Below are 15,000 nucleotides of genomic sequence, written 5' to 3'. Positions count from 1 at the left end.
GAATTAGATATGTATGCACACTCACAAGCACTTGATGCCAACTATATTTTCACTCCATCTTAGGAAATGTTTTCATTATAAGGAAGATAAAGAAGCATGATGAAGAGCATGTCATGATGTTGCATAATGAGAAACTGGCAAATAGGCACATTTATTTTCTATAAAAAATGGTTGTACACAACAACTTGGCAAGTATTTTGAACAGGCTTTTAAGATTGCATCTCTTCTGGTATTTTCTGTACTTTAATACCAGAAGCAAAATTTATAAATACTAGTAATCTTTTTTTCACTGTGGCTCTGTATTTTATGTACTACAAGTGTTTATGAAATGCCAATCAATATGTGTATTGATTTTCACAGTATTAATTGCAGTACATGCATATGATTAGTAGTGATTCTGGAAAATGCAATATTTAATGTATATATTAGCAGAGTACTGAGTAAGGATTTGCATTTCCCTATACAGAAGTCTTGTAATATATTATTAAAGTAAATAATTATAATGTAGTTACTGGCTCTAGATCTTGAGGAAAAGAAATTGTATAATTATGTCCATCTTTTTCCCAATAAATCTTTAATTTTGATATGTGTTTAAGTAATCAACTTTTCTAGTGATCAATGCTCACTGGGTAAAGGGGAAAAGGTTTTCTTGAAGACTTGACCTCAAATGAAATTTTAAATTTTTATTTCATATAATGTATCACCTTTGTGGTCTATTTCTATTACCAGTTTTATTATACTATCAGGCCTGTATATTACTTTTATGATCAGATATTTAGAAAACCAATATTATTGTTTTTTACAGAGTAAAACAGTTAAACTTTACTTTAGTAAAAAAAATTGAAAAACATTCCTTCCCCCCAACCCTTAGGAAATGAAGACTTGGACCCAATGCTGGTGATTATCCCTGCCTTGGGGATCAGATTTTGAATTTGATTTTGTAAGGTATGAAAGCGTGTTGAAATACGAAAGGCTGTTTCTGTCTGGCCTGGGGAAGCCAAAGGCATGGTATTCCTCTGTTTAGTTGTCTACTCCAGGCTAACCATAGCCAGTAAGGAAGATTTTACACCCTTATTAGTGGCACTGAGGCCCCTTTATCAACAAGCCCCACAGATTTAAATTTTCCTGATTCCCTGACCACAGCCTCTCCTCTGACCATGACTCAAGACCGCTACTACTACCCCATCTTCAATACATACTATCACCTCAGTCCAATCCAAATCATCCAACCAGGTAAGTTACTCAACTTCCAGAAAACATTCCTCCTCTCCCAACATCCTCTTTTTCATTTCCTCCACCCTCACAGTTTTCATTATTTACTACCACATCCTCCCTTATTAATACTTTGCAGCCTTATTGTCCACTGTACTACCACCCTCAAGACGATACTCCCTCTTCCACATGTCTCTGGCCTTCTACTACCTCCACCTCTTTAAATCTTTTGAATACTTTGTTTAGCCCAGCCAAATGGGATCGATTTTTCATCATCCCTCTACAGCCCCCTACTCTGATAACATTCTCCTTTTCCAGCAATCCCTCTAAAAACAAGCAGGCAAAGTTTCCTTCCTCAGATCATTCACAGTTGATCCCAAGCTAAAGCAATATCAACCCTAAGTGACTTACCTGGCAAACTTATCCCAGCCCAGCTTCATTCCTTCCTCTGTACTGGAACTGTTTCCATCTCCCCGACAAACTGCCCTCTCTACGACAAGGATTGGTCAGATTGTGGTGAAGACCTACTCCCTGCCTCGTGCACTATGATGCAGTATCAGTACATTGCTACACCATCCCTCCCCCTATACACTTGCTCATTGTTGTTGTGGGGGGCTTAGTAGATGAAGACTGAGGCTCAATATAGGGGATCACCCCTCGCCTCAACTAATTTTGCATGGTCTTTTCCTTCTCTTCTTCATCTCCTTCTGGCCACTTCCTAAGGTGCGAGAGCTGTGCTGAAAGGATGAAAGGCTGGTGTTGTGTCAGTCATGAAAGGCCTCTGGGAGCCATGGGCACGGTATTCCCTTGGTTAACTGCCTAGCCTTTACCCGTCATGACGATCCGGAGGGGTAGACTGTTTCTTCTCCCATTTATTTCAGGCTCACCATGGCCAATAACGAAGATTTTTTTTTTTGCCTCTCCTTTGACCACGGCTCCGACCACTGATACTAATATCTCCCCCTCAATGTTTGTGGTCAACTCTATCCATTCCGTACCATCCACCCAGGTCATTACTCAACCTATAGAATACACCCCTTCCTCTCTCCCAACATCCTCCACTCAATCTCCTACTGCACTTTCTTCTTTATTGTCTACCCACACCCCCTTATTACTACTCTTCATCCTTATGGTCCTCCTAACAGTACTACCTTTCCCCATACCGCCCCATCTTCCTCCCGCTCTCGTCCTTCTACTGCTTCCACCTCTGTAAACCTTCTAAGTACCCTTTTTGGCCCAGCTAAGTGGGATCGATTCTTTGTGATTCACCCTACAGCCCCATGCAATACCCTTCTCTTCCCAAGCTCGTGCACTATCTATCCAATTTTACTCCTCCCTTAATATTTGAACCGGAACTGTTTCCGTCTCTCCGACTAAGTGTTCTGTCTACGACAAGGACTGGGCAGACTGTGAAAATGACTTGATTGCATGCCTCGTCAACTGTGATGCAGTAACAATCCAGTGCTTCACTATTCCTCCCAGAGGCCAACATAAATCCTACACCAATATTACCAAGATTAGCTTCCATAGACATACCTCTCACATGAAATTTACATTAGTGGAGTGTCCTGCCCTGTCCGACCATATCGTCCCCTTCCCAGTCAGTGTCAAAAATGTTGGCGTTTTGGCCATCCAGCCAAACTTTTGCTCAACAGCCCACTGTCCTCTATGCGCCCAACCTGGTCATGACCGTTCAGATTTTTCTGCTCAGTCGCGCACATGTGGCAATTGTGGTGGCTCAATGTATTTTATAGGACCTGCCCTGTCTACAAGCTCGAATCTGAGGTAGCAGTTCTCAGATTCAAACTAGGCCTCACTCTACGAGAGTTTTTCTCTTTCTACCTATTCCAAAACTGTATTTCATTCTGCTCCCCTCCCATCTTCTCAAAAAGTCTCAGCATCTACCCCGAACCATCATATCTCTATTCCCTCTCTCTCCCAGTCATATTCCGTACCCAGTCTAAATCCAGATGCTCCAATCCGTACCACTGCCTACCCTTCCCCCTTCTCACTCTTACTGTCGCACCTGACAATCGAAACGTTCCACCTCATCTCCTACCACATCCTTTCCTACACCAAACTCTCCATCTGTTCCTCGGACATCTATTCCCTCTTCTCCTGCACATAAGAAAACCTTTGTTTCTCAGACCTCCCCACCTAATTCCCCTCCAGAAACTCCTAATCATGACCCAAGAAAATACTCTACTCCCTCACCCACCCCCAATCCCTCTGTTCCTGTTCACTCTACATTCAAAGTATTCCCCGATATCCATCCTCCTGTTCAAGTTCCTCCTACCCCTCTTCCTCCCACTTCCCCAAAAAACACCTCATTCTCTCCTCCATGTGCATCATTCCCTCTTTCTTCCCCATTATTCTTACCACTCCCACCTAACCGTTAACCATTACACCATTCTCCCTAGAGGCGGCTGTAAGTCCTCCACCAACATTGCCAAGATTACTTTCCGTTTTGCCTGAAACTGTGATCTAATCGCCCTTAAACTCCCTTTCTCCTTTGCTAATCCCTACCTTGCCCCACGGACATCCTTGCAGAATTCCCACCTCTTCTTTTGAAAACTTCGATCTAGTCACCCTTGTTAATCCCTACCTTCCTAAATTGCCATACGACTTCTGATGCGGAGCACATTCAATCAACAGTTAACTCCTCTCAATACCCTTTTCAGTAATACACCTTTATACAGTGCTATATGGCCTTTTATGCCCTGCACATTTATTTTGCTTTTAATAATTAACTATTAACCCATTCGCGACGGGGAAAATGAAAAAAAAAATGGGGAAAATGCTGTGCTCATTTTTTATATTTTTTATGAAATGTCTCTACACATAGATGGCTCTGCCTTACCTGATTTCACCTTTCCTTGAATTGGCGGGAAAATGTGTTTTTTACTAGTGCTATGAATATCGATGGTGAAATTTTTATTATAAACATTATAATTACTATAATGTTGTAAACAATAGTAATAGCAACATAAGATAACGTTAAATATTTTCGTAAATTAAATAAAAGGGTAAACGGGCGAGACAGGCAGTACTCGTAACTGGCTCATTGGTGATTTAGTACAAGTGTAGCCATCTATGTGTAAAAACCATTAAACAAGTAAACTCACAGTGGGCATGTCACGTATCCGTGACATGTCCGTCGCGAATGGGTTAACCAATTGAAAAAACACACAAGCAGTGTCACTTGGCCACCAATTTCCGTGTGTATTAGCCCGAACTAACCTTGCACGTTGAATCAAAGCAAAACAGATCTAAATGTAAATCTTTAATACTACAGAAAACACTGCAAGACTTAGAAAATATGAGATTATATGAATATAAGATACATTGTAATTAACGTTATAAAAACAATCAAATGTAAACTATACAGTAAGTGTTGATAACTATTGCTAATTACCGGATTGATATAAGAATTAGTAAGAAAATGGTATGGTCCAAAGTAAATGGGTGAAGTAAATACAAATTTGTGTAGAATCCTATGCTTCCACCTTTTCCACCAATGTTGTAAAAACAATACAATACATTTAGTCGGCAGCCAAATAAAATAAATAGGTTACCACCTTCCTGCGTGCTAGGAATGGGTGGGGCCCTCATCGCTATCAGCACCAGACAGGCTACTGAACACATCTTGATCTAGGATGATTGTACATTGTATGAATGTTATTGTAGGATACCACAAGAGGCCTTCGACCTTATGTGTGAAAAGGGATCTACCTTAGCTTTTGTGTACACCAGATCTTAAGAGATAACAGCATGCACATGAATCTGAGCTGCTTTTGTTAATTTAAAAAAAAACTGAAATAGCAGGAACTAAAACAAAGACTAACAAAATAACAGCAATGTTCAAATTCGAAGGATTATAAGTATCATAAATCTTTACAACAGAAATCAAATGTGAGGAAAAAATATCTGTATTCCATTAAGTTTCATTCATAAGTATCATTTTACAGTATGGGTTATCATTATCATTCAAAAGTAAAACTTCTTTTGAAATCTAAAGTTTTGTATCTCGGGTGTAACATCGGGCATATATAATTCATTAAATTTCCTGAGTAAAGCTTCTAAATCCAGAGTAGAGGAATATTTAGCAATGACATGGCACATAACATTGACAAACGGGCACCCTCTTTCAAGATCTCTATAAGAGACAAAGGATTCTGTTGTGGAATAAACGCACAACATATCACGGGGTGGCTCAGCAACGGTGTCTGTTGATAAGCTTGATGGCTCATGTCGATCTATTCCCCGACAAAAATTGAAGAGGAATATCTTCGGTTTTCCCTTCAGGTGTGGACAATTTTTGTCCAGGAATATATTGCAAACTGTAGAAACCGATATATCTTGCATATCAGAGGTCTTAAAAACCGGTCCTTTCTCTCCATGGCTCATGATGATAATGATCGCACAATCCGCAAATATAAATTGCTCGTGTTGAGCAAACTGTGTAAGCGTTTGTAAGGTTTCATCTTTACCCAAATTCCAGTAGCCTTGAACGTCATACTCAAGACCAGTGAACAATTTTTCAAGGTTCATAAAGTCATGTTCTGATCCTTTTCTAAGCAAATCTTGTCTTGAGGGAAACTGCTTATAGTTCAATATGCAAACACGGCCACGGCGGGCGGACGTTCTGATGTAGACATTTTCTTGAACTGCCACTGGCCGCGATTCCATAGGCTGGATTGGCGGACTTGCGCTCGCCTTAAAAAAAATAGGTAATAAAATTAACTGATACATAAGCCTCACTGGTTTATTTATACTCAAAATTCTTTTCAATTATCCTTCATGCCCTTATACCTATTCACACATTTTACCGCTAGTCCCGTAGGATATTTATCTCCTGCTCCTTGTTTTCTTTTGGAGCTCCAGTGATTACACCCTCCAGTTTTTTCCTACTTACCAGCATTGTCTCTGTTTCTGCTTCGTCGCCTGAGGAACTCTGGATTCGCACTCTGCCTAAATTCAAAGCATCACTAGAGTTCTGTAATAAAAAATAGACGTCGGAATATTGTAACTAATCAATGCGAGAGAGAGAGAGAGAGAGAGAGAGAGAGAGAGAGAGAGAGAGAGAGAGAGAGAGAGAGAGAGAGAGAGAGAGAGAGAGAGAGAGAGAGAGAGAGAGAGAGAGGGGGATAGGGATAGGGAGAGGGAGAGGGAGAGGGAGAGGGAGAGGGAGAGGGAGAGGGAGGGAGGGAGGGAGGGGGGAGAGAGAGAGAGAGAGAGAGAGGGAGAGAGAGAGGGAGAGGGAGAGGGAGAGGGAGAGGGAGAGGGAGAGGGAGAGAGGGAGAGAGAGAGAGGGAGAGAGAGAGAGAGAGAGAGAGAGAGAGAGAGAGAGAGAGAGAGAGAGAGAGAGAGAGAGAGAGAGAGAGAGAGAGAGAGGAAAGGAGAGAGGGACACATAAAATAAAATAAATAAATGTAATTTCCAAAGCCTTTCCCAGGTTGTGGTATGGATATGGGAAGTTTGACTCTTTTCTTTTTATTTTCTTGAGCCAGAAATTTAGATTCAAATTAGATCTTGAATCTCGTTTTTTCTTTGTTTTTAGTCGTTCTACATTTTCAGAAAACAAAGAAGTGAGAATGGACTTATTTTGATAGAACTAGGGTGTACGGTGTACGTAACGTAAAATAATGAAGATAAAATATATAATTAAATCGGATATGTAAAAATCTAAGCCACACACACACACACACACACACACACACACACACACTGTAAAGGGTATATATTAACGCCTTAAACATATGGTTAAGCAGGAGGAGTGAAACGGACGGTTGGCTTAACCTCTTTTATTGAGAAGCGTAAGCAACACAGATATTAACACGGATACAAGTCTTCGTAAGGCTAAGTGCTTGGTCTGCCCGGAGGCGGACCTTGCCAGCCTAACCCGCAGCAATCGGCAAGACTCTCTGAAAGGACTGAGACTGACCTGGGTCATCCTGAGCCTTAAGTACTGGTGTGGGAGCGTGGGGCACGTTGGGGCGCCTGCGGTGAAGCCACGCATACACGTGCTTCTGTACGCCACGTGGAAGCTATTTATACATACTTATATTGCTCGGCCACCTACTCACGCCTTGCCCTCAAGGCGTCTGATATTTGCCTCAAGGGTGACCCAACCTGGCTGGTTCTTGACTTGTAAACACTTCGTCCACACGTCCTCGAAGGTCTCGCACAGGTCCTCCTTGACTTCAGATTCGTCCTCGTAGTCCTCGACCAGGCCTAACTCGGCGGCTTACTCGCCCAATGCACGTTCCTGCAGATCTCATCCAGGTCCTTCCAACGTCTTCGTTGTCCTCGTCAGGATCACGGGCGTCCGGCAGGAAGTGTCCTCTTCGAGCTCCTAAAGGTTGAGTGGATCTGCGGCGTCCAGGCAAGTTCACAGCATTATGGGTGGACTGGTACCTGCTCTGGCGAGTTCCTGGTCCTTCACTGGATCGACGGGTGTAATTATCCTAGTCTTTCTTGGTTTCTGGCGATTTCCCGGTGACGATTTTTACAGCGCCCGAAGGTGACCGTTTCTGCAGCAGGGCCTCCTTCGGTACTATGATAGATATCGTGAACAAGATTATACACATAAGGGCTAAGATAGTAAGAGAAAAAGACAACAGAGGAGAGGGGATGTTAAGCGCCACTAGCCGATTATTTATATAATTTCCAGTTTTTAAAATTTTCGTTATTTTCGTCTTCTCTTTTTTTTTCATTTTGTGTTTTACTTTCACAAAGTTAAGGAAAAAAAATAGGAGAGAGAGACGGTAACAGCGGTCCGCATAGACCTAGCTTGAACTGCTAACCGTCTCTGATAGACAGGAGGGTAAATAAGGGAAATGACAAAGGCATCCGCAAGGAATTACTTGAACCAATTGTCGTAACGCAGAGAAGAATGAGAGTGAAAGTGACCTCACACAGACCGGACATGGGTGCCAAACACGGAAATTAACGTTCATTTTACACATATGCAATAAACAAGTTATAGAAGTAATACAAAATTATTTCAAATACTACATTGAATTTAACATTTAATGATATGCGACAGAATGACGCACTAATGAATGGTGACGTGAAACAATTCGCGAACGAATCTTCTCGGGGAAAAAAAATTCTGCCGAGGTAACATGTCAAGCTGCGCATACAGACTTCAATTTACGGGGGGGTCTCTGTACCCTAATTTGCCGTACTTTATGAAGCGAAATGAGCTGGGAAAATATTAATAACCCACTCTATCTGCGAGTCTGTGATGGGCGCTCATGCACTGAATGCTCTACGGCTATTTATCATGAATCACAACTCGATGGGATTTTCCCCAAACATGGCAGCGACGTCAAGGGGGTGAACGGGATGTGATTAATAAGAGAATCTCAATTCTAGCTTAAACCCTAGTCCTACATTAATTAACGGACGTAACCGCGGGTCACACCGGCTCAAAAAGTTTCCGAACGAACGTGTCAGAGCGCGGATCTTTAGGCATATACGCAACCCCAAGTAATCAGGCATTCTGACACTATGATAAGGGGAAGATCCCTGGCGCTATATAAAAATGTAAGTAATTCGCGTTACAAGCTCCGCTCTAGCGCCGATAGAACGTGTCACCAATGAACATGCAACGGATGCTACGCGTTATCCTATAATGTAACAATCTCGAAAACAATATACAGGAAATGCCAGCGGTTCTCACATTCATTTCACGTGTTAATCACTCAGAGTGAAAGTGGGGTTAGGTCACACAGCTGTCCCAAGCAGATGTGACTGAAATGTTTCACTCGGGAGGTCAGGTCAAGACGGGAAATGGGTAGTGAGAAAGAATAATGATATGATGTTCATGGAAATAGTAAAATCATGAACGCGCTAAATTCGTTGCAATTGAAACGATATACTCTCTAATCACGAGAAAAAATAAACAAATACGTAATAAATGAACGATATTCCTGTTGTTTGAACCCATACCGTTGATCACACAGTAATGTCATCTGAGGTCAGCAGTGGAGAGCGTACCATTGCTGCCAATTAGCACTTCAACCTAACAAAACCAGCGCGAGCGTAACTGCACATACAGCTTAACACATTTATGGGGAAGATAAAAGAAAGGAAAAATGGCCCAAATATGTACTCACAACAGGTTCTGAAGACTTTTGCGTGTATGGAAGCGACTGGTCCGAGCGGTGACCAGGTTTCGGAGACGGTGAGTCCATTGTTGTGTGCCAAAAGGACACAACTACCACCCTGCCACCACTTATGTAAGGTGTCATTTAAAGACCCTTTACACACACACACCGCACACACACACACACACACATACACACACACACACACACACACACACACACACACACACACACACACACACACACACACACATACATACACACACTCACACACACTCACACACACACACACACACACACACACACACACACACACACACACACACACACACACACACACACACACACACACACACACACACACACACACACTCACACACACTCACACACATACACACACACATACACACACACACACACACACACACACACACACACACACACACACACACTCACACACACTCACACACATACACACACACATACACACACACACACACACACACACACTCACACACACTCACAAACACACACACACACACACACACACACTCACACACACTCACACACATACACACACACATACACACACACACACACACACACACACACACACACACACTCACACACACTCACACACATACACACACACATACACACACACACACACACACTCACACACACACACACACACACACACACACACACACACTCACACACATACACACACACACAGATAAATAGATAGATAGACAAATAGTGGGGGCTAAGCTAAGAAATAAGAATGTCAAAATATAAAGTTAGAAAGATAAAAAAAAAGGAAGAATGAGAAAAACAAAAACAAAAACAATTGGGGGATTGTAAAACACAAGGACAAACAAAAATTTCATAATCACAAATGAAATGAAACTGTGTTAAGGAAATACAAAAAAATAAACATTCATTTCATATTGTGGCTGTGCTTCGAAAATTATTGTTATGGCTGCTTTGTTCATTCTTATTTCCATTATCATTGATCATTGTTGTTATCATTATCATTTTTAATATCATTTATGTTATTATCCTAATTATTATTAATTATCTTATTATTATTATTATTATTATTATTATTATTATTATCATCATCAATTATTATTATCATCATCAATTATTATTATCATCATTATCATCACTATTAGAAGTAATAGTATTATCGTTACCAAGCTCGTTAACATTACCATTATTATTATTTATTATTATAGTTCTTGTTACTATTAATATCTATGTCATTATTACTGTTGTTTTTATGTTCATCCTTTTCCTCTTCCTCATCATCATGATTACTATTATAAATATTATTAATATTACTATACTTATTATCATCATCATTGTTATCATTATCACTATAATTATATTAATAATAACAATCCTATTAATATTATTATTATTATTATTATTATTATTATTATTATTACTATTATAATTATTATAACAGTTGACGACTTCATGGATGACTCATCAGGCATCCATAAAATAAAACTCGCCAAAATAAACTATTCTTCCGTTTACCTTCTCTTTCTTTTCCTGATTCTTGGCCTGGTGCTTCTTCTTCTTCTTCATATGTACAGCTGCGGTGTCTTGTGCTGGAAGAGCTCCATGGCAATGTTGTGACAGAAGGCAACATGATTTTATAAATTCATTCTGCAAAGCTAGTGAAAAGGCTGTATTTCCCTTGTGATCTTCCGCTGCGAAATTCAGCTTGCACTGCCATGAGAATAAATAAATTGATAAATAGATGACTAAAGTCCCAGAATATGTATACATGTGACACAAACACAAACACATTAACGTGTACACAAAGATAAAGAGGAAAACGGCCACAGTAAGAAATAAAATTGAATCGGGACGCATCGAACTCTTCACGAGTTCCTCTTCAGACGAAAAATAAACCAAAGTGGATTTTGGTTTATTTTTCGTCTAAAGAGGAACTCGTGAAGAGTTCGAAACGTCCCGATTCAATTTTATTTCTTACTGTGGCTGTTTTCCTTCTCATATATGGATGTATATATGTAAACACCTACACATGTGCGCGCGCGCGTTTCTGTGTGTGCGCGTGGGTGTACGTGTACGTGTAGGTGTGCGTGTGTGTGTGTGTGTGCTTGTGCGTGCGCGTGTGTTTGTGCGTGCGCGTGTGTATGGCACCTTCATAAAAAAAATATATATAATAAAGTATATTAATACAGTCTCCATAAATGAACAAAATGACATCTGCTGATGAATTCTACAAAGAGTTCAAGCCACATCTATGCCTAGGGCTGCAGCGTGCGTTACACAAATCGCCAGAGCCGGTACACATACCGCTGATCGCGGCCACACTAGACGTATCGGGCGGGGGTAGTATCTAGTAAATACAAAATATTTACCAAAGACATTGGATGGATTCATCACACTGTTCTTTGCAAATTATATTGTATACGACTGCGAGCATACACGTGAATGAAAAGAAATCTTTTCACTGGAATGCCTGCATTCTGGATGTATTTTGTGTCTAGGAGCGAGAATGGCGGTTGCTTCGAAAAAAGACAAAACGATAAAAATATAAATTATCAAAAAATACATCCGAATTCCATGAGATATAATCATACATGTTGCACGAATGTCTCATGAGTAAACAGGCGAATGTGAGGCACTGAATATTTTTTTTCTCCTTTCTTTCTCTAGACAAACAGGTAGCCTAGCGATTCAGCACTGATCAATGCGTACATGATACCATAAGTGACAGGAAAATATATATGCAAGAAACTAAAGTACAACATATCAATAGACAAGACGCTTGGTTCTGAGAGGCAGGCTGTAAATGGTTCTGGGAAACTATGTGCATTGTGTGCTTCTGCAAAGTGTGCAGAATTGGCTTACAGCGAGGATCCAAGCACCCGATTTGAAAGCAGTTCCCCGCGATCCTAATTCCTTTTGTGCAGATTCCCCTGAGAGAATTTCAGTATCGATGCGGATTATGCAGATTATGGGTGAAATTGCTATTTGAAACGGCTGATCAACTTTTTACTGCTAGTAATACAGAGTAAATGAGTGTTCCTTTGGGGGATATTCTAATATGAACCAACTTCAAAGTGTAAATTATGAACTATTTTATAATATTGATGGTTAACTTGCTTCACCATCCAATAACTAGCATTTCGGCCAGTGTTTTCAACCTCTTGCTAATGTGTTGGCATCTCTTCCTGGCTGGATGCAATTTCCTCCCAGCTAGGTGGTGCTTCCTGTTAAAAGCTGATTTGACCTTTTTTTTGTTTACTGCAGAAGGTCTTTCCTAACTCTTTATATGCGCGTATGGGAACTGTCTATGGATTCTGACCTGGCAATTTCTTTGCTGCTCTCCATACCGGTCTTGAAAGTATCAGGTGAACTCATAGATTCCATCACACCTCGGAGCTCCATCAGAAACGAGCATAACCATGCAATCATAGAAGGGTAAGCAAAGGCAGAAGCACAAGACAAAGGCAAGATCTTGCTTGTACTTCCCTGCCAGACCCAACCCCTGAATTCGTCTCCAAGCTGACTGGCCAAGGTGAAAATAACAGCCAGTAATATCAGCCTGTGCAAAATAGACAATGGAAGCATTAGGTCGGTTCTGCTGTCACTCGCATCTCCATCTTAAATAGCAGGCACCTAACTTGTTTTTCTAGGTTCTGCCAATTCTCATTTTTTTATCCATTTTCGATCTATCCACTCTGGAGGTACAGTCTTTTTGCAACTTCAAATCTTATCCTTCACCTCCTTAAGATTAAACATACTGTCATGCAGTGAGCTTCTGCTTTCCTCTTCAGATGCTGTGATGTAATAGCCTTCAAGGGGTGGGGGGTAATGACAGATGAGGGAACTCATTCGGCAAAGCCTCATATGATGCAAAATCGGGTGGTAGTGGATTCTTTGGTATGTATTGCTCAACTGCACTGAATGGCTAACATCGATAAGCACTGACATACAAACCGTATGAATAGGGTACACGGCAAACACCCGCAAGGTGAACTAAAGTTGTGCGGCCTGGAGGTGCTGCCACATTTTAGCCCACGAATCATCGACGGTCTTCAATCCATAATTTGGGGTCCCTTTAAGCCTCTGCAAGGGTCATTTCAGGTAGCCTGTAATATGTGCGATATAGCTACTGTTTAAGGGAAGCCTTTGCTGAGCCATACCCTTCCTTTCGCTCGCCTTTACAAATCCCCCTCCTACACTTGACCTTTCGTGACTAAAGCCGTTCCAATAGTTTTCAGAACGAATGCCCAGATGATTCTTACACAAGCAGCGGAACATGTACTGCTATATAAATTATTATCTGCATCGAATAAACAACTGAGGGCTTAGCATGATATATTTGTTACATCATGCATTATGATTAATGTGACTGCAACAGCGATGCTCGTTCCCTGACCCACGAAATAGCTTTCTTTTAATTGATTAATAAATCAAAAGTGCGGGGTATCTATTTCTTCTTTAGTTTCCTTCCTATACAAAATATTATATTACAGAAAAATTTACAAATCAATCAATCCTTATCTGTATTCAACAACTGGCTTAAGTGTTGCTCGAAAATTTCGCACCTGAAACTTAGGAGTGGTTGTGAACTTTTCCAGCTATATGAGCAATGGATGCGGAGTAGCTGATGGCCAGTTGCCCCGTACACGGTACTTGAGTCCGAGCTATGGCCACTTACGAATGCTTCAATATGGTTCTCAGGCTACTCTGCACCTCTCTCAACCTTTAATAGATCCTGTATACACTGTTGTGAGTAAATTCTACTGAGGTTGATAATATGGACGTATCAAAAAAGAAAAAAAAAAAAAAAGCAATTAACCTTCAGCTTCGCAGCGGACATGATACGGACTGTCGTTTCATGCCCACGTCTGGCAGCTTTCATTAGGGGTGTTCGTCCGTCACTGTCCCTGACGTTCAGATGCAGGTCCTTGTTCTTCAGGAGTATCATAAGCACAGCGTTCTGGCCGCCACGACACGCTCCTCGCAGCATCGTGTCTCCTTCGTGGTCCGCTGCGTTGACATCGCCTCCTCCTTCCAGCCACGATTTAACCTTGACCGTGTCTCCGTTACGTGCAGCCCAGTACATGTCCTATATGACCACCAGGAAATTAAGAAAATGGTTAACAATATTTCACAAGGGCAACAATGTTCGTTACAATCAAATACATAAGACATATTTTGAATTAACTTTGGATCAAAAGTCTTACCTTTGGAAGGCAACCTCTTTCTGGAACGGGACATACACAGGGTTCATCGACCTCATCGTCCTCATCGTTCAACATCTTGTCTGAATGAAGGATCCAGTAACTATTACTCTCTATTGCTCTAAATGTTTTATATTTTCATTTCCAATATATTTTATTGCGTTTTCGCAGAGACACATTTCCGATAAAATGTTATTCGGGAAACTAAAGGTATTATATAATATGTAAAAAAAAAAAAAGAATCGAAATGACCCATTAGGAAGACAGTTATTCTAAATAGTGATATAACCAAGTAAATGCACACACACACACACACACTCATCTATATATGTATATATATCAAATTGTGTGTGTGTGTGTAAAGGCTATTAAGACCGCCTCTTAAACATATGGTTTAGCAGGAGTAGTGAAAGGGACGGTTGGCTTAACCTCTTTTA

The 15,000-nt window shown here is 40.9% G+C and overlaps 2 protein-coding genes across 5 annotated transcripts in view; one reads left to right on the top strand and one right to left on the bottom strand.

Moving 5' to 3' along the window:
* LOC125035339 (vacuolar protein sorting-associated protein 11 homolog) overlaps positions 1–584 on the top strand; it is a 20,198-nt gene extending 19,614 nt beyond the window's left edge. For all 3 annotated transcript variants that reach the window (XM_047627661.1, XM_047627662.1, XM_047627660.1), the window contains one exon: positions 1–584. This exon is cut by the window's left edge and continues 817 nt beyond it. The gene's annotated coding sequence lies outside the window, so the exon portion shown is untranslated.
* A 4,495-nt stretch (positions 585–5,079) lies between these two features.
* LOC125035340 (caspase Dronc-like) overlaps positions 5,080–15,000 on the bottom strand; it is a 27,836-nt gene continuing 17,915 nt past the window's right edge. For both annotated transcript variants that reach the window (XM_047627663.1, XM_047627664.1), the window contains exons 2-6: positions 14,567–14,646; positions 14,179–14,448; positions 10,875–11,069; positions 6,128–6,208; positions 5,080–5,928 (exon numbers count right to left, since the gene is read on the bottom strand). In XM_047627663.1, coding sequence (XP_047483619.1) covers positions 5,200–5,928; positions 6,128–6,208; positions 10,875–11,069; positions 14,179–14,448; positions 14,567–14,646 — 1,355 coding nt within the window. In that variant the 3' untranslated portion in view covers positions 5,080–5,199. The remainder of the gene's footprint in view (positions 5,929–6,127; positions 6,209–10,874; positions 11,070–14,178; positions 14,449–14,566; positions 14,647–15,000) is intronic.

This window comes from Penaeus chinensis, chromosome 19 (genome assembly GCF_019202785.1).
Source record: "Penaeus chinensis breed Huanghai No. 1 chromosome 19, ASM1920278v2, whole genome shotgun sequence".
Lineage (NCBI taxonomy): Eukaryota > Metazoa > Arthropoda > Malacostraca > Decapoda > Penaeidae > Penaeus > Penaeus chinensis.
The sequence above is the reverse complement of the archived record's forward strand: the minus strand, read 5'-3'. Positions and strand labels throughout refer to the sequence as shown.